At 33.5% G+C, this 21,167-nt stretch overlaps 1 protein-coding gene across 5 annotated transcripts in view; it reads left to right on the top strand.

Annotated features, from left to right (window-relative positions):
* Positions 1 to 21,167, top strand: part of LOC145261138 (endoplasmic reticulum aminopeptidase 1-like) — a 938,216-nt gene that overhangs the window by 818,654 nt on the left and 98,395 nt on the right. For all 5 annotated transcript variants that reach the window (XM_080119414.1, XM_080119415.1, XM_080119412.1 and 2 more), the window contains exon 10: positions 13,848 to 13,930. In XM_080119414.1, the coding sequence (XP_079975540.1) occupies positions 13,848 to 13,930 (83 nt within the window). The remainder of the gene's footprint in view (positions 1 to 13,847; positions 13,931 to 21,167) is intronic.

The following is a 21,167-nucleotide window of genomic DNA, read 5'->3' as shown; positions in this document are numbered from 1 at the left end:
AAAAAAAAAATTCCCTTAAAATCCAATGACTGCTCAGTCGAGGAAAGGAAGCAATGTGCACCTACCTTAAGTTGCGGAAGAATTGCCCCCTTCCGCGACGTGACAGTCAGTTAACAATGGCTAGCCAGCAAAGCTTAGGTAATCAAAGAATAGCTTTCCGACACCAGCCACAAATGCATCTGAAAAAAAACTTGACCACTGGGAAGAATCTCCCTTTAAATAACCAAAAGGTCATGTGATTAACTGTCACCTGACCTGTGAAAGAAAGCTTTAAAAAGGCAGAGAAGGCAAGGCAAGGCAAGGCAATCTCTTTTTGTTAGTAAGCAAGGTAAGTGCACACCGCTCTCCCTCTCTTGAGCAATCATTAATCCCCCCCCTTTTTTTTCACACTACCAAAGACAATAAATGGTTGGTTAAGAAAAAACGAAGAAATTAAAACTATTTAACCTGTAACTATAACTAGACGCAACTTTTCTTACTTATCCGCTTTATTTTTTTTGCGATTTAAACTTTTTGAGTCTTTTTTATTGCATTAGATCCCGTAATTGGCAGTTTAAAGATGCTACAATTACTTGCAAAGGTTTATTGTTACTTTGAAGATTATACAAACAATAGACTTTTTAGCCTGTTGAAAATGGGAAAAAGTTATAGCCGTTGATTTCTAAGTGATTTATGCTATACTGGCTTTCATTAACTGCTTTTTTGTTTATAAAGCCATTCGGCAGAAGTGACGTCAGACAAATTTTAAGGTACGGATAACCAATGTAGCTATTCTTTTAAAGCAAATGTAAAAATTAGGTACTGGTAAAATGAATGCCGATACTCAAAATGTATAAACTTTTTGACCCCTCCCTTTACTTAAGAATTCACCAAAAATTTGGAAATCAACCAATTTTAATGAAATTTTCAGTATTTATCAACTAATGATCGCGGAATATAATTAACTAATTATTTTTTATTTAAATCTTAGTTAAAATGTATTATTTTGTTTAAACAAAAAATACCTTTACTAAAGTTATGGTTTTCAGTAGTAAATAAAAAACGCAAGAATTTATTTTTGCTTTTTTTATATAAATAAAGCATCGTAATTTGTAACAATAAAAATAAAATAAAATAATTTTTACAGGAACATTACGAAAAAAGCCCCTGAAGTCCGTATTAATGAAATCGATATAACTCGAATAAAAATGAATTTCTCGAACTACCAATATTATCATTGAATTAAGCATTAGTTATTTAATATTTTCACACAAAAAAATTATAATTGCAAAAATTATTTCTACTTTTTTTACGCTTACATTTTTAACGTAATCTTTACGTGTAAAATTCTAATATATCCATTGCACGCAAGAACGTATACTTATCAACGTAAAATAATGTTCATATAATCTTAGAAAATAAAGTAAAAAAAATTAAAGCGAAAAACAGGAACATAGAAAGATAAGCAAATATTTTAATTAAAAAATGGCAAAAAATCATACGAACGTCCCATGTCGGTAAGTACGGATGCGCAGAGTTGAAAAGAAAATCAGTATGTTTTGCCATTGCTGTTTAGTCTCTTTTCAACTACCCTCCTGCTTGTGTTTATGAACTTTAAATTTCACGTAAACATTATGATAAATTTGAACGTAAGTCTGTATTTTTTTAGTGTGTAATTTTTTCAATGATTATAAATTGTTTTCTTAACCAATTGTAATTCTGTGTTAATATTAATAGATAATGGTGCTACCTTTTTTTTTCAAAGAATAAATTGTCAGTAGTATAATTAATGAATTTAATTAACTTTTCTGCATTTTTAAATGAAGGAAGGAGGATCTGCGACTCAGTCGCTGGGTATGCCAGGATAATCTGTATATACAAAAGCGAAAATATATGTATGTTTGTATGTTTGTTTGTCTGCTAAGAACTTTCGACAGACACAACAAAAATTCACAAACTTGATCTCATATGAAAGCCCCGCGTTCCGGACGACAAATATCGAAAAATTGGCCCAAAGTGACCATGCGTCAACTGATCGATTTTCTGCAGGGGGCCCCCCAAAAAAGTGACATTTTAATGTTTAACATTACATATTTTTAAATCGATTTATAACTGCCCCCAAAAATACGGCCGCTAACTCATAACATAAAGTATACACGCGGCCGTTTATTTTGGGTCAACTTGTAATGAAAACCCGCTGAGTCATGTCACGTGATCTTGACGTCAGCAACCTCTAATGGCCGTCTCAATTTACAATTTAAAAATGTTGTTATCGGTAAAAAAAAATTAATTAAAGCTAAACTATGAACTTCTACGCTATGGCAACGTTACCAAAGTTATTACCACATTCCAAATAGTTAGACTCGATAGTTAAACGAAAAATAATAAGCCAAACATGTGAAGTAAAAAAAAGAATTACGCTTACAAAAAATATTAACGAACGAAGTTTTTAAAAATAAAAACAGCCAGACGCCATTTTCCAGTCTTTAGAGTAAGGCAGACGAAGTGTGTGTGTGTGTGTGTGTGTGTGTGTGTGTGTGTGTGTGAGAGAGAGAGAGAGAGAGATGTCTAGACAGATTCGACAGAGGGGAGGGTCAACAACGCATGCGTCAGATGACGTCGTGACCTGATTTACTTTAAATAGTTGATAAACCGAACAAACTTTATATACGCCGCTTTAGCGTAGGTAGTTAAGAGTTGGTTCATTATCCAAACGTTTTGGGTTCGAATCGTCGTGTGAGATGCCTTTTTTTCGATTTTTTTACATTTAAATATTGAATCCTGTATTATTTAAGCCATTTTTCACGTAATGTTCGTTCGTTTTTCTGTTTTAATTTGTGTTTTACCCCCCCCCCGCTTAATTAAAACGTTGTTTTTTTTTCTTACTTCGCTTATAGCAATGCTTACATCGTCATCGTCGTCGTCGTTACGCTCGACGACTTTCAAACATCTTTCACTTCTGGCTGGCCGATTTTATTTTCAAACTTCGCCTCAGGGGTTCGGCTTCGATCCTACCCCCCCTCCCCCAGTTTCTTTTTTATTTAACACCACACACCCCTACAAACACCCGGGCAACGCCGGGTACCCCTCGCTAGTCTATATTTATAAAAGCGAAAATGTATGTATGTATGTATGTATGTATGTGTGTTTGTGTGGCCGCTAAAAAACTTTTAACAGACAGAACAAAAATTCACAAACTTGGTATCATATTGAAGCTCCATCCTTCGCCCGAAAAATATCGAAATGTTGGCCAAAAACGTTAATTTTTTAACCCCGAAATCAACAATTTTGTACATGGGGGGGGGGTCAATAAAAATCGTCCTCTCATGACGACGACCAGTTCTAGGCATGCGTCAGATGACGTCATGATCTGATTTAGTTTAAATAGTTGAAGAACTGACTAAATTTCATATACGTCGTATTAGGTCAGTTGGTTAGAGCGCTGGTTCATTATCGAAACGTTTTGGGTTCGAATCGTGGTGTGAGATGTCTTCTTTTTTTTTCGATTTTTTAAATTTAAATATTGAAGCAGGGTTATTTAAGCCATTTTTCACGTAACGTTCGTTTTTCTGTTTTTTTTTTTACTTCGCTTATTTTTAGGTTTTCATTAACACCCCCACCCCCGACCACACACCCAAAACACCCGGGTACCCACCGATTTTTTTAAATTTCAATATCGAAACAGGCTTATTTAAGCAATTTTGCACGTGTTTTTTTTTGGGGGGGAGTAGTTTTAACGTTCGTTTTTCTTTTTTCTTTTTTCTTTTTCATTTTTGTTTTTCAGATTTTTACATTTAATATCGTTCTTTTGCCTTACGTTTGTTTTTTTTTGTGTTTTTTGTTTTGATTGCTCCCCCCCCCCCCGCTTGATTTTTCATATAAGTTTTAACGTTCGTTTTTCGGTTTTCTTTTTTTACTTCGCTTATTCTTAGGTTTTCATTAACACCCCCACCCCCGCCCGACCACACACACCGAAAAACACCCGGGCAACGCCGGGTACCCCTCGCTAGTGTTAAATAAAGACATAAATTATGTCTAATTTGTCGTTCAATACATATTTGAATATTGCCGCCAGAGTTTTTTTGGATACGATAAACAAGTCTCGTTCCAACCAGTGATACATTTTTGGATAATTATTACTTTTTTAGCGAAAGTTAAGTACACTTATTGTATTAATTCATTATCTTAAGACTTTAACTTAATACTTAATTTTGAAATACTTCCAGAAAACTTATATTTTCCTTGCCAGAAAAATGTAAACGCGATTTTTGTCATAATGAATTTTTACGTGAAATCTAGGATTTTTCAGATTTGAGATAAAATTATTCCATGTATTTTTTTATTTCACACACTTTTTTTCTTTGAGAAATTAACTTTAAACTATAATCTTTCAAATACAATAAAATAAAAGTACTCGAAAATTAAAAAATTCTTATGATTAACCGGCGTTAAAAACCATACCCCCCCACCCCTTACGGAAGTAGCCATTAAATTGCCGGTACCTATAAAAATAGAAGTTTTGGTAAAATTTTACTTGATTTCCACTTTAACAATTTCCTTTAAAATGACAACTTTTAGAAGTATCTGGGTATGCTGAAAACGGATATCACTTTTAACTTTTCCGCAAATAAGTTTCCGGATATTAGGCAATGTAATTCTTTATGATAAAAGTGGTGGCCATTGTTGTATGCGCAAGCGGGCATATTTTTAGCATAATTAACATACTCTAATGTGTATATGTGTGTGTGTGTGTGGTGAGAGAGAGAGAGAGAGGAAAGAAAAGAAGCAAGATAGGCAGATACAACTTGAGGAAATGAGGGTAAAAGTTAAAACATGGTGAAGTGAGACAGACGGTGTGAGAGAAAAATGGGCAAAAATTGTTCAAAGATGGAAGAAAAAGAAGAAAGAAAAGGGGTTAACAGTGGCTGAGAAGCGGCATTTTTTTTTAAAGGATTACATTTTATATTTCCGTTCTGCACAGTCTTTAAGTCACTTCTGTTAAACACGTGTGTCTTTTTTGTTAACAAACGTGTAGCTATTTTTAAATACACATGTAATAATCATCACCATCGTCGTCATCATCACCATCACGATCATCATCATCATCGTCGTCATCGTCACCATCATCATCATCATCGTCGTCGCCGTCATCGTCGTCGTCGTCGTCATCATCATCATCATCATCATCATCATCATCATCATCATTTAAACGTTTATTTTTTTATATCTAATACAGGAGAGTGAAACTTGATATTTCCAATTATGTTACAATGGATCATGGATCTTGCAAAAATCCGATATGATGTTTCTCGCGTTTTGCAGTAAAACTTATTTTCGAAAGCAAAATAATAAGGAAAATAATAGGAAAATATCAAATTTTGTAAAAAAAACAAACATTAATCATGATATGTGGCAGGGCATTAAAATGTAAACAACTTTGTAAAAATTTAAATCATATTAAAATTATAAGTTTGATGGTTAAATTTTAAATTCTGAAAAAACAACATATAGACACATATATTCGAATTAAGAATTTATTGTTTGACAAAAGGAATATATAGAAGGGAATATCTATCAGGATTTTTATCTGAATTCTATCAGTGTCTTATCTCGCTTATATATATATATATATATATATATATATATATATATATATATATATATATATATATATATGTATGTATGTATGTATGTATGTATATATATATATATATATATATATGTATGTATGTATGTATGTATATATATATATATATATATGTATGTATGTATGTATATATATATATATATATATATATATATATATATATATATATATATATATATATATATATATATATCCAAGCAAATATTATTAAATACAACGGAGACATTTTGTCTTATAATTCTTTTTTTTAATTTTTCAATTTTTCGTATTGTCTTTTTTGTTTCAAAATCAAAAATATTAATAAAGGATCCATACATGTTGCTGTTACGAGCGCTTTCGATTCGTCCGTGAATCATCATCAGGTGTTAAAAATACAGGATTGCGAAAATGAGGATTAAAAATGAAAACTAAAATATATATAGTCAGTGATGAGTTAAAATAAAAGTCGATTAAGAATAAAAGTCGATTAAAAATTCGAGTGTTAAAACCAGCAAGTTCGTAGACACCATGTACGAAGTCCGTCCAACACGGACTACGCCAGACATTTCAGAACGTTACTGCTTTTTTGAAATGCAATGTCATTTATATTAGGTTGAAGAGTTCTAATGTACGACGCTTCAAGAATCTTTAATTTTTTTCCATTATTTTCCCGTTGTATAATTTTTGTGTTGTCAACGAGGACCTTTCTAACATTGGAGGGGGGACAGCTATGTTCTTTTTTTAAATGTTTGTAAATCGCGCTTGTGTCGTTAAGGTGCATAGTTATTCGCCGGGACACCGTTGTTGTTGTATGCCCAATGTATGTATTATTTTTGGAGTTACATTCTCCAATAGAGCATTTAAATTTATACACTACATTGGTTTGCTCCAACGTTTTTATCGCCGGTGAAGAGTTGTTTTTAACCACAAGGTTTTGTGTTCGAAATTTCCTATAATAGATAATAAATTTAATTTTAAAATTACTGTCAACAGGCGTCAAGTATCTTCGTATAATATTTTTTTTATTGTATTTTCTTCGATTCTGAAATTAGGCGTCATTTGATTTTGGTAAAATATATTAATGGGGTTTGCATTGCGGTGTTGGCTAACATTATTATTCTGGTTATCGGAAGATTGTAGCATTTTTTTTTATTTGTTCATCAACAATGTAATTGGGGAAATGATTATTGATGAGTACTTGTTTAATGTTTTTTATTTCAATTAGCAATGCTTTTTTTGTGGAGGATATCATTTTAGCGCGACTTAGTAAATTTTTTATTATGGCTATTTTGTACCTTTGTGGACACTCACTTTTAAAGTTCAGGAGGCTAGAGTTTATGCTAGTTGGTTTTTTATATACAGATGTATTACAAGTGTTATTAGACGTATCGATAAGGACATCAAGAAATGGAATTTTATTGTTATTATTTAACTCTACTGTGAATTTTAAAATTGAATTTTCTTGAAAGAGGTGCTGTAATTGGTGTATCTGTTCATTATTTTCAGCTAAAATGAGAATGTCATCCACGTAGCGTACATAAATTGGGGGTTTTATGTTGTTTTTAAATATTTTGTTCTCTAAGTCAGCCATGTAGAATTCACTTAGGGTTGGTCCGAGGACTGATCCCATTGCCAAACCGTCTATTTGAGTATAAATGTTACCATTGTGGTCATAGAAGGGTACTTCTGTAGTGCAAATTAGTAACAATTTTTTAAAAACTCTTTTGTTAATTTTAAGTGGGGGGAGTGATGGATTATTATAAATGTTCTTGATAATTATATCTATTGTTTCTACTACAGGTACATTTGTAAATAAACTTTCTACGTCAAGGGAAGAAATTATTTTGTTTTCTGGTTGCATTGATTTTAATATTTGTATTAGTTCGTGTGTGGACTTAACGCTATATTTACTAGGAATATATGGGCTGATAAGTTCGTTTAGTGTTTTTGTTAGGCGATAGATGGGAGTCGGAATTTGGGATATAATAGGTCGGAGAGGGAAATCAGGTTTATGTGTCTTGACTGTGCCATATAAGTAACCAGGTTTATAGTCTCCAATTATTTTAGGGAGTTGATAATTACCAATTTGTGCATTATTAGCTGTAATTAGTTTATTGACTTGCGTTTTAAGTGTATTAGTAGGATTTTTACTAATTTTTTTAAATTTCGTATTATCATTAATAATATTTTTAAGTTTTTCATCATAATCGGATTTATTGAGAATGACGAAAATATATATATATATAATTTTTATTTTCTTACTTATCTGCTATATATTTTTCGAATAATAATAATAACAATAATAATAATCATAATAAAAATAAAAATAATAATAATAATAATGATAATAATAAAAATAATAATAATAATAATAATAAAAATAATAATAATGATAATAATGAAAATAATAATAATAATAATGATAATGATAATGATAATAATAATAATAATAATAATAATAAAAATAATAATAATAATAATAATAATAATAATAATAAGAAGAAGAAGAAGAAGAAGAAGAAGAAGTCCTGGAAAGAGTGTAAGTCACCAGCATTAAGGTGATGCTTTTGACCAAACAGCTTGGCTGGGTGGGACATCTGTCTCAAATGGATGACACAAGGATACCCCAAATCGTGTTCTATGGCGAATTGTGCCAGGCAAACAGGACAGAGGTGTTCCACATGACGACTACAAGGATCAGTTGAGGCGACAGCGGCACGTGGTTGATATCCCAGAGAAAGACTGAGAAGGCAAGGCCAAGGACCAGGGCAGTCGGAGGGCTTTGTTAAAGTGAGGCACCACGGCTTTTGCGATCAATAGAAGAAAGGCAGAGAAGATAAATGTAGAAGGAGGAAAGTGTGATCTGTCCAGGGCCCTTCTTCCCAGTGATTCCCATGCCCTGAGCGTCACAGAGTGTACATTTCGAGGATCGGTCTGTACAGTCACCAAAAGGCATGCTGTCAAGGACCTTCCCTATTCATCCTCGGAGCTGAGGAACCAGCCAAGAAGAGGACTATATAACTTGCTATAACTTACTGTTTTTTGTTTTGTTTTCAAAATATCATTGATGTTATGTTAGAATAAGTCGTTTGAAAATAAAGCTGAGTGGTATCATATGTTTTTCAGGGAAGAATGAACTTGAAAAAAAAAGAAGGATAAATGAAGATCTGGCTAGAGATGGTGTAATAGAGTAAACTGATATACTTAGTCAGGAATGATAAACTTATCCAAAGATTATAAATATAGCTATATCTAACACGCTGTTGGGTAGCTATTCATGGCAGAATCATTAGTTATAAAATATTTTTGCTGATTCGTTTTTTGTTAATTTATACCACAGTGTTTTTCTTGATTATTACAGGCTGGCAAGGTACAACAGGTAGGTTAGTTTGGAAGTCAATTTCTAATAGCCGTTCGATATATGTCAGCATATACAACAGGGGTTAGAATGATGATGATGAGGAGGAGGATGAGGAGGAGGAGGAGGAGGAGGAGGAGGATGAAGTCAGCTGTTGACGATTCGCAAAACAACAGCATGGATTTCTATTTTCTCTCTATTTTTTTTTTTTAATATATATTTTACACTTGTTAAATTCTCATAAAATTTTGTTTTGCATCTTTCTCGCTTGAGACAATGTCTGTTTATGTGACGTGCAACAATATCAGACATCGCGTGTCATAAATAGTCATGGACTGACAACCGTCGGACATATTCCATCTCAATATGGACCTCGTGGGATTATAAGTGGAAATTATGGCTGGCAGAAAATAAGATAGTGATGTAGTAGCAGTAGTAGTGGTAGTAGTAGTAGTAATAATAATAATAATAATAATAATTACAATAATAGTAATAATAATAACACTACTACTACTAATAATAATAATGATAATAATAATAATAACAACAACAACAACAACAAAGGTTATCAAAAGGGGTGGTGAGTACTGGAAATCTGTCGAGACTTGTTGTTACTTAGAATCTAAGGAACACCACAGGTCGTTTTCGAAAAGAAAATTCTTTGCTGATGGCCTGTGTGAAAGCAGTAGTAGCAGCAGTAACAACAACAACAACAACAACAACAACAACAACTTGCCCGGTAACATCGTCTTGTTATTTCTAAAAGGAACGAATTAATTTTAGATATCTTTATATATTTTTATTTGTTCAGAAGGTTATTTTTTATGTCTTTTTTTTTTTTTTTTGACATTAGATGTAATTTTCAAGAGATAATTTGAGATGCTAAAATAATCGATCGAACAATGAAACAATTTCAGGTAAAAAAAACTTCTTTGCTTAGTTTATGCTAGTTATCTCCCTTACATAATCGCCATTTTTACAATGTTTCGAGCGACTTAACCTCCTAAATTCCCTGTAGGCTCCCAAGTTCTTTATAACGATTCCTGTGTTAGAAAATATGCATTTGAAGAATGTCAAGGGTTATATTTGTCACCATGTTCCGAAAATAATACCAAGATAAAATAATAGTCCGAATAATACAAATAATCTAAAATCTATTATATCTTAAAATATTTCACTAATATATTTTAGATTTAATTTTTCTCGGTTTTATATCACATAAAAATAACAGATTATCTAACAGTTATCAAATTTTAATTCATACATTATTTCAAATATTTATTCATCTCTAAAATAAAATCGGTTTTTTTTTCCAATCTACATTAAGTCTTAACCGGAAAATAATACAAAACCTTCACATGTTAATCCGTTCCGTAATCCACTTAGGCTAAACACTTATGCATGCTTTTTTAGAAATTATGCATTCGTTCCATCATCTTTCAATATTTATTATATTTTTTCCGTACTGTCTGACTCTCCCCAATACACATTCGAAAAAGGGAGTAGCTTCGATTTTGACTAACTTCTAAATAACACCAGACCATTTCAGATTTCAGCAAATCGCCAAAATATTTCAGATTAACTAAATAGCATCCAGTCATTCTAAAAGTTGATGTTTATACGTTCTGTATAATTCTCTGGGTTAACGGATTACACTTTAACAAACAGATCACTCAAGTTATTTAAAAAATAGATTTAATCCATTCCATAATCCACTTAGACTTTTAGAAAGTATGCCTTTGTTTCTTCATCTTTCAATATTTATTATATTTCTTCCGTATTATGTGACTCTCCCTAACAAACCTCCCAGGCTTATCAAGGCTCAAATCCACACAAGGATAAGGGTTAGAGAGTGAACAGTAGTCAATGGGACAATATTATAGTAATCGTGTAAATTTGATAAATTGGATTAATTAAGGGGAACACCTTATCAAGAACTTGTTTATGTTGGATTTGAAGACCACCGTATTAAAGTCAGCTGGAAAGCAGGCAAACGGAAGACAGTTTCACAGGCATGCAGTTCTAAGAAAGAAGTTTTGTTCAAGGAATCTACATTAAGTTTAGGCACAGATATAGAGTGGGAGAAATTATTATTAGTGTTTTCAGCTAGACGAGTGTTTCTCATGAAAGTTTGGCAAGGAGGACCATAGATTGGAGCTCAGACGAACACTTGCAATGAGAATAACGATGAAGCAGACAGGCTTGCATCATCTCTTCTGTGAGAAAGAAGCTGCAGGGAAGAGATTAAATAAAGGATTCTGTGCAGATTCCCGAGTTAAATAGAAAAACTCCCAAGTTTGACAAGAGATCCCAGAAAAGCTTAGAAGCTACATTGGCTGAAACGTTGTTAAAATAACATCCAATACATATTTCTAATTTATATAGATTTTATAGTTTTTTGTTCCCACTACAATCGAAATAGCATTGTCTTAATAAAAACCACATAGGACAAAAATTTGGAATTAGTACCAGATATATCATTGTGTTCGATATTTATATCACAGTGCAATACTATTTAATTATTCATGAAACCCAGCTGGTTCCAATTTTCAAAGACACATTTAATTAATGCTTAAATATATTTCAAGATTTAGCTTTGTGCAGAGGCAACTTTGCACAAGCGCCGTTAATACTAATCATGGCTACGTTCTTGACAGTTAGTCTGACAGTCATGTTAAAAGTAGGTAGACTTATTTCTGTTGGGCTGAGATATTGTTCTGTGTCGTTCTAGGAGATCCACTTTTTCAGATTTCAACTTCTGTCTTTGGGAAGAGTTTAGTTTATTGCTAATCATCTGAGGGGCTTCTACTGGAGAATGCTGAGGGAGTTGCTCAGGAATTATTTTTTAGGTCTCTAGTATGCTGGCTTTTCAATCTTGACATGTCAAAGCCACTGACACATGTAGAGCAGCAAAAGTGACATCTCAAATATGATGGGAGGTGGCGTCATAGTGGACGAAGAAAAAAGAAAGAAAAGCAGAGAAAAAAGGCACCATGTGGCGAGTGAATGGGAAGCATGTGCTTGCAGAAGATGGACATGCAAGCTCTGGCAGCATCAGAAGACTTGAAAGCACGAGTCAGTATGAAAGGAACTTTTAAGACAAAATGCAATCCGAACTTTGGCTAGAAAAAAGGTAGACGACTGTGTGCTGTGGAGCGAGCTGCAAACATAGTTGCAGAAAGAAAAAGAGAGATTAAAAAAAACCATGGGTGGCGACAGTGAGGCAAAACATGTACCAGCAAGACAGATTTAAAAAATCCACGTTATGGTAAAATAAAAATGCCTGTAAAACCAAGATTCAAGTGTAGCTTTGAAAGTACCATGAATAAATACCTTTTATTACAACAACAAAAAAGTGAGTCGAATTTCCTTTTATTTTCTTTTTTTTTTTTTGACTGTCTCAGATACAACGTGTTGGGTCCGTTAAAATGTAACGACACTGTTGAAGAAAATTAACGACTATGTTAGATTATATTTAACTTCTTGAGAAGGGAAATTACTTTGATGTGTGTGTTCACTGCTTTCTCAAAAGCATTTTGAATTAAGAATATCATAGACTTGTAAAAAAGACTAATCAGTTAATTAAACTTCTTGCTTTTCTATTGTGGAGTAAATTTATGTCCTATGGGGTGGTTCCTGACCTTGAAAGGGACATTTTAAACAACGATAGCGTCTAAAGGTATTGCTAAGAAGAACACCAATATTTAATATAAATTAGGGTATAAAATTATGTTATAGTAAAGGACTAAAATAAAAGACATATGATGGTCGTTGCAAAAGTAAAGCCTCCTATTTTTTAAACTCAAAAAGTTGAAGAGCTACGAAGATGGGAGTGTATCATTAAAACTAACAAACTTTTGTGCGAATTTATTTTTCCACATAGTCACCACCATATGCATTTTTGGCAGTGATTAACGATGGCTGTACATGAGTGACCGGGGCATCATTTGTCATAGGAAGGTTGTTGCGAAAGTAAAGCCTCTTATTTTTTAACACCAAAAGGTAAAGAGCTACAAAGACGAGAGTGGTACCCCTAAAACGAGCGACCGTTTGTGCTTTATAATTGTTTTCTACATAGTCACCACCATTCTCAATGCACCTTTGCCAGGAATTCAATGACACGTCCTTGACAAGGGTTGCTTTCTTAGAGTCTCACACTGTCAATATCTGCAACAGAGAGATGAAACTTTCAGGTCATGAATGCGTAAGTTCAGTCATCATAACAATACCATTTACAATCCTCTCTGAATTATTTGAGCAGAATAAAAAAAATAGCAGGAAAATACAATGAGAAAATAAACAAGTTCTTGATGAACCGTCCCCCTAAGTAATCCAATTTACAAAATTTAGATTATTTATGATTACTACACTATTATCCCATTGACTAATTGACTTATCCTCGAGTGACCTCCGGGCCTTGATAAGTGGTGACTCCTTTATTAAAAAAAATGGCGTTTGTGAACAAGACCAATAGAAACGCAGTAAGATATGATTTAAAGTTAAAATCTTATACAAGAACGTCAAAACATTTGCTGACAAAATATACAGGGTGACCCCCCAAAAAACGGACCCCAACTATAATTAAGCCCCGTTTCTTAGTGTTTTGTCCGAACGAAATGAAACTTTGGTCATAACTAGTTTATTATATTCAAAATATCACATCAAAACACTAAGGTCTTTGGCCTTTTTTTTTCCGTTCTACAGCATATGTTCTAGATGGCCTCCATTGATTTTTTTTTTTTGGGGGGGGGTCACCCTGTATTAAAGATAAAAGATTGGAAAGGTGCAATAAAACATTTCAAGAAAAAAATAATCCATTGTAACAATTCTCATTGTTATATGAGTAAACATAATTTGTGAAATAATTTATATTTCCATTTTCAGCTATAAATGGTACATTCCTATGACGTATATTTCCTCGACTGAACCGAAAAATCCACACACAGTTTGGCTTAACATGACCTCAGGTAAGTCGATAATAGTTTCAGATATTTAAAATCACCGTTTCTGTTTAATATTGATGCAAAGTCTCTGAATGCCAAAAGCAATAAATGCCATTTTGAAAATTACAAAGGTTTTAATACATAAGATTTTGCATTTCAACATTAGACCACATTGCAAAGAAGTTCCCCTTTAGTCAAAGAACGAAAACCGCAGTTGCAAATTTCTAGTTTTTCACAACGGTTTCATTTTCATACATAATCAATATATATATAAGGAAAAGAGTTTGAAGAAGACATTGGATATATGTAAAATCTGCAAAAACAGAAATTGAAAATATTTACTTAAGATTGAATAAGATATAATCCATTGTCCAAAACAATAGACCTCCAAGAGAACTCATGCCGCCATATTGGATATATATATATATATATATATATATATATATATATATATATATTTATTATTATTATTATTATTATTATTATTACGAATTCCATTATTATTAATGCAAGCTGATAATAATAACAACATATTCGTGAGTTCGTAATAAAAAAAAAATAATAAGCCATTTATGAAATACAATGAACATTAAAACACGTACGCCCTGGATTCGGTACACCTCGCTGAAATAAAAATATGGGGAGACTCTTTCAAAACCAGAAATATACAATAGGTGACGAAACAGCATATGACAATAACGGGAAACACGACACGCAATGGTAATATTTTCGAAATTAAATTTTATTATAAAACAATTAACCAACTATGGTAGGGGAGGAATAATGCAATTAAGTGAAAATAAAAAAAGAGCAAATTATGAAGATGGGGAGGGGTATCTTTATATACTAGATGCCAACGAGAAATATATCAAAACAAAAAAAATGTATCAGTCCAAACAAAACAATGGCAATATGAACTCGTTGACTTAAATATATGAGAGAGATGTAACTCACGGTTTTTTTATGTTTCTTTTCTCTTATTTATTTTTTCTTTCAACTTTCAAAGCGAGCTTTAACCTTAATTTTATTCGCCTCGGGCAATAGTTCGCAGTACGCAGTGTTACTTTGTCGTATCCATCCACTGTTTTGGGTTATTCTCGGAATATCACGTCTTCTGCGTTTGTGAAATTAGCATCCGGTATTCCGACAACGCCAGCTTGTTCGCCCAAGCATTATTTCTTTTCTCTCGCCATTTATATGGAGTTTCTCCCAGGCATTACTTTGTTTCTTTCGCTGTTGGTGGAGGGGGTTATTCACATCTTCATTCATCTGTCGCTGGGTGATGCAGAGGAAAATTTTCCACGCGCGCACGCCATGGCGCGCTGGCCAAAATTCTGTGTCCTGTACCAAAAGTTCTTTCTTCCTCTTTTTTTTCTCTCTTTCTCTATCTTCCTCTTTTCAGTACTATTTTAGCTCTTTCTTTCCTTTATTCTTCGTTGCCTAGCAACCCGCACGGGTCGATGGGTTTCTGATCAAATAGCCTGGTCATATCGCTAGTTTGCATGTCAAAAGGCTTTTCTCACCTCTCTCTCTCTCTCCTTCTCCCACTGTCTTTTCCTCTCTCCTTGAAACTATGCCTTTAGTAAAATAATAAAATAATTTAAAAAAAACGATACATTTCTCGTTGGCCCGAAATTAAATTTTTCAATTTTCAATCAATTACGTAATCCATTTATGGGTTACATCACAATATATATATATATATATATATATATATATATATATTGTGACCTCACAATATATATATATTGTGACCTCACAATATATATATATATTGTTACATCACAATATATTGTTACGTCACAATATATATATATATATATATATATATATATATATATAGTTCAAATATGCAGCTAACCTAGAAGTTTACCTGGCTTGTTTCATTTATTTATATATATATATATATATTTATTCATTATTATTATTATTAAATAATGATTATTTTTTTATACTTACCGACACTAGTGTTTTAATCTTACACAATGATCAATGTAGGATGACAATTCCTGCTAGTCGGGAGATTCGAAACCAGCCACAAAGCCATCTTTGACTCTATTTGCTAAACCTCTACCATCGGGCCACTAAACAATTGCCATGAGAATGAAGGGAATTAATAACTAATAAACGCTCCGTTTGGGTGCGCACATTAGACAAACCATGTGTGTGTGCGTGGGTGTGTGAGTGAGTGAGTGAGTGAGTGAGTGAGTGAGTGAGTGAGTGAGTGAGTGTATAAAGAATTAAAATTCCAAATGCAATATACACTATTTTCAAAATTCCTAAACTATCGCTGTAAAAAAGTATTGCAATTCAACACTCTACCACACTGCAAAATCACGTTCTACATAATATTATATCGACATAATTTGTTTTGGCTTTCAATTAAAATCAACTTTTAGTTGAAGTCTACATCTAATATATTTGTATCTTTATGGTTTACGATCTCAATTTAGATTGGATTTATTTCCTGTTGAAACTGAATTTGGATTTTACTACTTACTTACTTTACTTACTTTTACGACTTCATTTTCAATTCAAAATGAATTTTGATTTTACTATTTCATACAACAGTTTCCCACTTTTTATGCAGGCCTTTGTATTATTGTTGTATTCTGCTTTCGTCGGGCAACAAAACGCTGTTGCATCGTATTGTCCTCCTCTCTACATTCGCAGATGGCACAATCACTTTTCTAACTTCAACTGGTCATAGCAACTTTTGTTCAGCCAATTCCCATTCCAAGATAGTTGAAAGTGTTCGACTTTGAGCTAGAATGTGGGAGTGTGATTCCTATGTCAGGAGAGAGAGGCATTCTCTACCCGTTTGGTTAACAGCTATGGTCTGGTCTCTTCCAGAGATATTAGGGGTTTGTCATTAATGAGAAAGCTCCACCTTTACTTCAGTTATTGGAGCGTTGATTCATGCCCGTGAAGGAGATGCCATTCATCACTAATAACCTCTGTGATTTCTATTTGGATGACAACTTTCCATCTCACATCTTTATGTATTTATATTTTAAAAGCTCTTATATCCAGCTAAGGACACGTTCATAAAAAATACATGGAACTTTTGATAAGTGTAAGGCGCATGGCATCATGAAAGTGACTGTGATGAAATGGAAACCGATGCTGACTGAGAATCTGAGCCACTGGTTCCATAGCACTATCGCTTTCTCTTATGGATGTTAGCAACCTTCACGTGGTACCTTCTGTGAGTACTTTATTCGAGAAAGAATTGGGAAGACTAAGAACAGAATTAAGTAGGTCTAAAATGTTCTTCTGTGCTGTTTCATATATATTTCCGTTTTTACCAAACATTAAAATAATTCAAATAAAAAATATTCTAACTATTGATAGAAAATGTGATTACGTGACTGAAATAATGGGGTTAGAAAAATCTAAATTATGTGGAGTTGAATTTTTATTTTTTACTATATGGTTACCACATATTAAAGCCGAGAGCTACTCAGGGATAAAGGTTAATGAGGTGAAGTGATTGTCAGTCGAGATATGGGGAATACTAGATTAATCCATGTGTTTGGGTGTCATACTTTTTTTCTTTTTTACATTTTCACCCCACACAAGGCACAGTACCACTTTGATCTATCAGGCACATAAGTTGCAGGGATACTATGTAGGGAGTTGAGCAGCAAGATGTCTGTTCACATTATGATTGAACTTTTGCATGTCAGTACAGTTGAAGAGGCAGGAATCCAGAATGTCTAGCAGTTCTGGGGAAGAAACTATTAAAATAGAAGGCTTTCCCTCATCTAGGGATCTCTATTATGTAGGATCTTGCTGATTGTCGGGTTTGTCGAGGTTATTTACGTCGAGGAGGTACAAGAGCTTGTCAGTGCATCCACCATTAAAATACTTGTAAAACAGGCAGAGGGATGCAACATTTCGTTTATGGGACAGAAGTTGAAGCTTAGATGAGAGTTCAGGACCTATCAGGGTGGCGACTTTCTTTTGAACTCTGTCCATGAGTGAGAGACTAGTAGCAGATGCACCAGCCCAAATGTGACAACAATACTCCATACATGGGCAAAGTTTTAAAGAGCATTTTTATGATTTACAAAAGCTGAATTGTCACAATTCAACCTCTAATTTGATGACATATTTTTGTTCACATTATGACTAGCAGAGTAAACGTGATTTCCTCAAAGTTGCATCAAACAGGCAAATACAGTGAAATTGTCAAAACAATGGAATTTATTTATGACATATATTATGTGCCACAATGGGTTTTTGGTTTTGTTATTGATTATTTTTCTGTGGATAATACTGTGTTTGCCTTTTTATGCACCTTGAATGAGATTATGGCTAGTACAAACGTGAACAAAGATTTATCACAAAGCTGTGAGAAATGAGTTTTTGTGTAAATTTAATTTTCTCTAATCATTCGGCTTGTTACTCAAGTGGTTAAAATGGTTTTGTATAGAAAACCAATGCAATCATTTCTGTGAAAAACCAGCTCCAACAGAGCCAAGAATACTTGAGTATATTTTATTTATATTTTGCCGTCAAACCAGATTCCATCTTTTAAGGGATCTTGTTTTTAGATCAATATTAGTTTTCCGTGCACAAATATTTTAAGCTCCAAACTCAAACGTTGCAATAATCTTTTTTCCTCCCAAATGATTTCAATAGAAAGCCTATTAGCTTGCAAAAATAGAGAACTAATCTAAGCTTAAGTAGAAGAAAGAATTCTTTAGAATATTTTACATACTTTATAAAACTATTTTTCTTATTTTTTCTTTACTTGAGAGTCACCACTTATCAAGACCCAAAGCCCACTCGAGGATAAGGGTTAATGAATGTAAGGTGGTAGTGAAGTAATCGCTAATGATATAAATTGGGTATAATTTGATTATTTGTGGGGACGGCTCAACAAGAACTTGTTTAATTTAGATTTGAACGCTATCATGTTGTATTTAACTGGAAAACAGGCCAGCAAAACAAAGGCGGGCAGTTCTGAGAAAGGAGATTTGTTCATATAATCTGCGTTTAGATTTAGGCAGAGATAGAGAGTGGGAGAAAATCATATACAGTGGTTGCAGTTAGTCGAGTGTTTTTTATGAAGGTTTGGCAAGGCAAGACCATAGATTGCAATTCAGTCAAGCACTTGCTATGAAAATAGCGATAGAGCAGAGACAGGCTTGCAAAGTCTCTTCTGTGGGGAGGAGGTTGCAGGGAAGAGAAAAGGGCATCACCTACTAGGTTTAAAAGGCGGTTTGGGATCTATCAAGGCAGGATAGGGTTTGTTGAGCAGCTCCTGCTCAGCTGTGGCAACAGTACTCAATTTTAGAGTGAACCTGCCACTTATACAGATAGAGGATTGGATCGGCAGTAAGGTACTTACTAGAGCGATAGAGTGATCCAACCAGTTTTCCAGCGATCTTGGCAACAGATTTGATGTATGTGCTCCATTTCAGATAAGGAATGAAGGTCAGTCCCAGAAGCTTGTCAAGACATGGGGCTTCCCCAAGATGAGAGCCATTCATTTTAATTATGGGTGGTGGCGATTAGAGTGACTATGGTGAAAAAAGAAAAACTTGGATTTCGATGCATTAAAATTGACCAACCAGCTTTTTCCTCATTGCATCATGTTCTCAAGATCAAAAGAGAGGGAGTCAGAAATACCTTGGTCATTGCTGGCCTTTGAAGTGTTGCCATAGATTGTTGTGTCGTCTGCATAAATGTCTACGAATGATTTAAGAATGTGATTTAGGAGATCATTGATGAAGATCAGGAAAACGGTTGGGCCCAGGATGAAACCCTGAGGGACACCAGCATTAATACAATGAGTTTCTGATTTCTGCCTATCAACAACTACCCTTATAAGCCTGTCAGAGAGGAAGGATTTAATAATTGAGAAGACACTTCCAGTTATTCCATAGCTCATGACCTTGTTAAGTAAAACTTGAGGCCATATGATATGTCAAGAGCTATTGCTCTAGAGACGATACTCCCATCGAGAGATTCACGAATCATGTGTGATATAATAGTTAATAAATCAGCTGTAGATCTGTCAGAATGGAAACCATATTGGACGTCAGTGAGCAGGTTATTTTTGCTGAGGTGGTTGACCACTTTTCTGTTTATTACAGATTCCTGCACAAGAAATTGATTGGTCTGTACTGAGAGGGGGATGCCCGATCTCTGGAATTTTTAAATATAGGGCAGACTGATGAAGTTTTCCAAAATGTTCGGAAGCATTTCTCCTTAAGGTAACATTTAAACAGCTTTGTTAGTATGGGAGTTAGTTCCAGTTGAAGCTTTTTGAGCACTATGATTGGAATGACGTTGAGGCCGGTTGCTTTACTAGAATCAAGCATCTTGATTAGCTTGGCAACATCACGTACAGAAATTTGTATCTACTTCTTTTCTTCGTTTTTTTTTTGTTCACAGACGAAAGTTACTGTTCGTCACTGATATGTACCATTAAGGAGATATATTTGTTTGCAGTAGATGAGGGGTCTTGGCTAGTTAATGGATAATCTAGTAATATCCTTAGGCGTCAGGCTTTTGGTGTATCATTTCCAAATCAACATTTATCTTTCTTGATTAAAATTGAGTAAAATTATGCTCCTTTCAATGAGGGTGTGATTTTTATACAAAATTTGCTTTTTTTTTTTAAATTTAATGGTCCAACTGAAGCAAATATGTGGAATTAATTGAACAAATTACTGAATTCTTTGACAATGAATCTATTCTTTTTGCTTTATTCTTAGTGAAAACTAAAGCATTTGTCATTGTTCATGGTTTGTTTTTCTGAGTATTTAAAAAACCTGTTATAAAGTGTTCATATGCTTTCATATTTATGGTAGGAACAACCCTGTGAAAATGAATTGTGTGTGTGTGTGTGTGTGTGTGTGTGTGTGTGTGTGTGTGTGTGTGTGTGTGTGTGTGTGTGTGTGTGTGTGTGTGTTGTACTATCTCACATATTGAGCTTTGTTTTTATCTGGCTGGGATCATCTTATGAATATTGATACTAATATTTATTTGGACTTTATATTTAGAGTATTATATAACGTGTATTCTTACTGCACTTCAGTGTTTCATATATATATATATATATATATATATATATATATATATATATATATATATATATATATATATATATGTCTTAAGAAAAAGAACTATTTGTTTGAAGTAGCTGAGTGATTTTGGCAACTGGATTCAAGTCATAATCTATTGTCCCATTACTGAGTGAGTGTTCATAGTCGGAGTGTGAGGATTTCAGGATACCTTTCGACGT

This window comes from Euprymna scolopes, chromosome 37 (genome assembly GCF_053919585.1).
Source record: "Euprymna scolopes isolate OS-2025 chromosome 37, ASM5391958v1, whole genome shotgun sequence".
Lineage (NCBI taxonomy): Eukaryota > Metazoa > Mollusca > Cephalopoda > Sepiida > Sepiolidae > Euprymna > Euprymna scolopes.
This window is presented reverse-complemented; position numbering and strand designations above follow the sequence as displayed.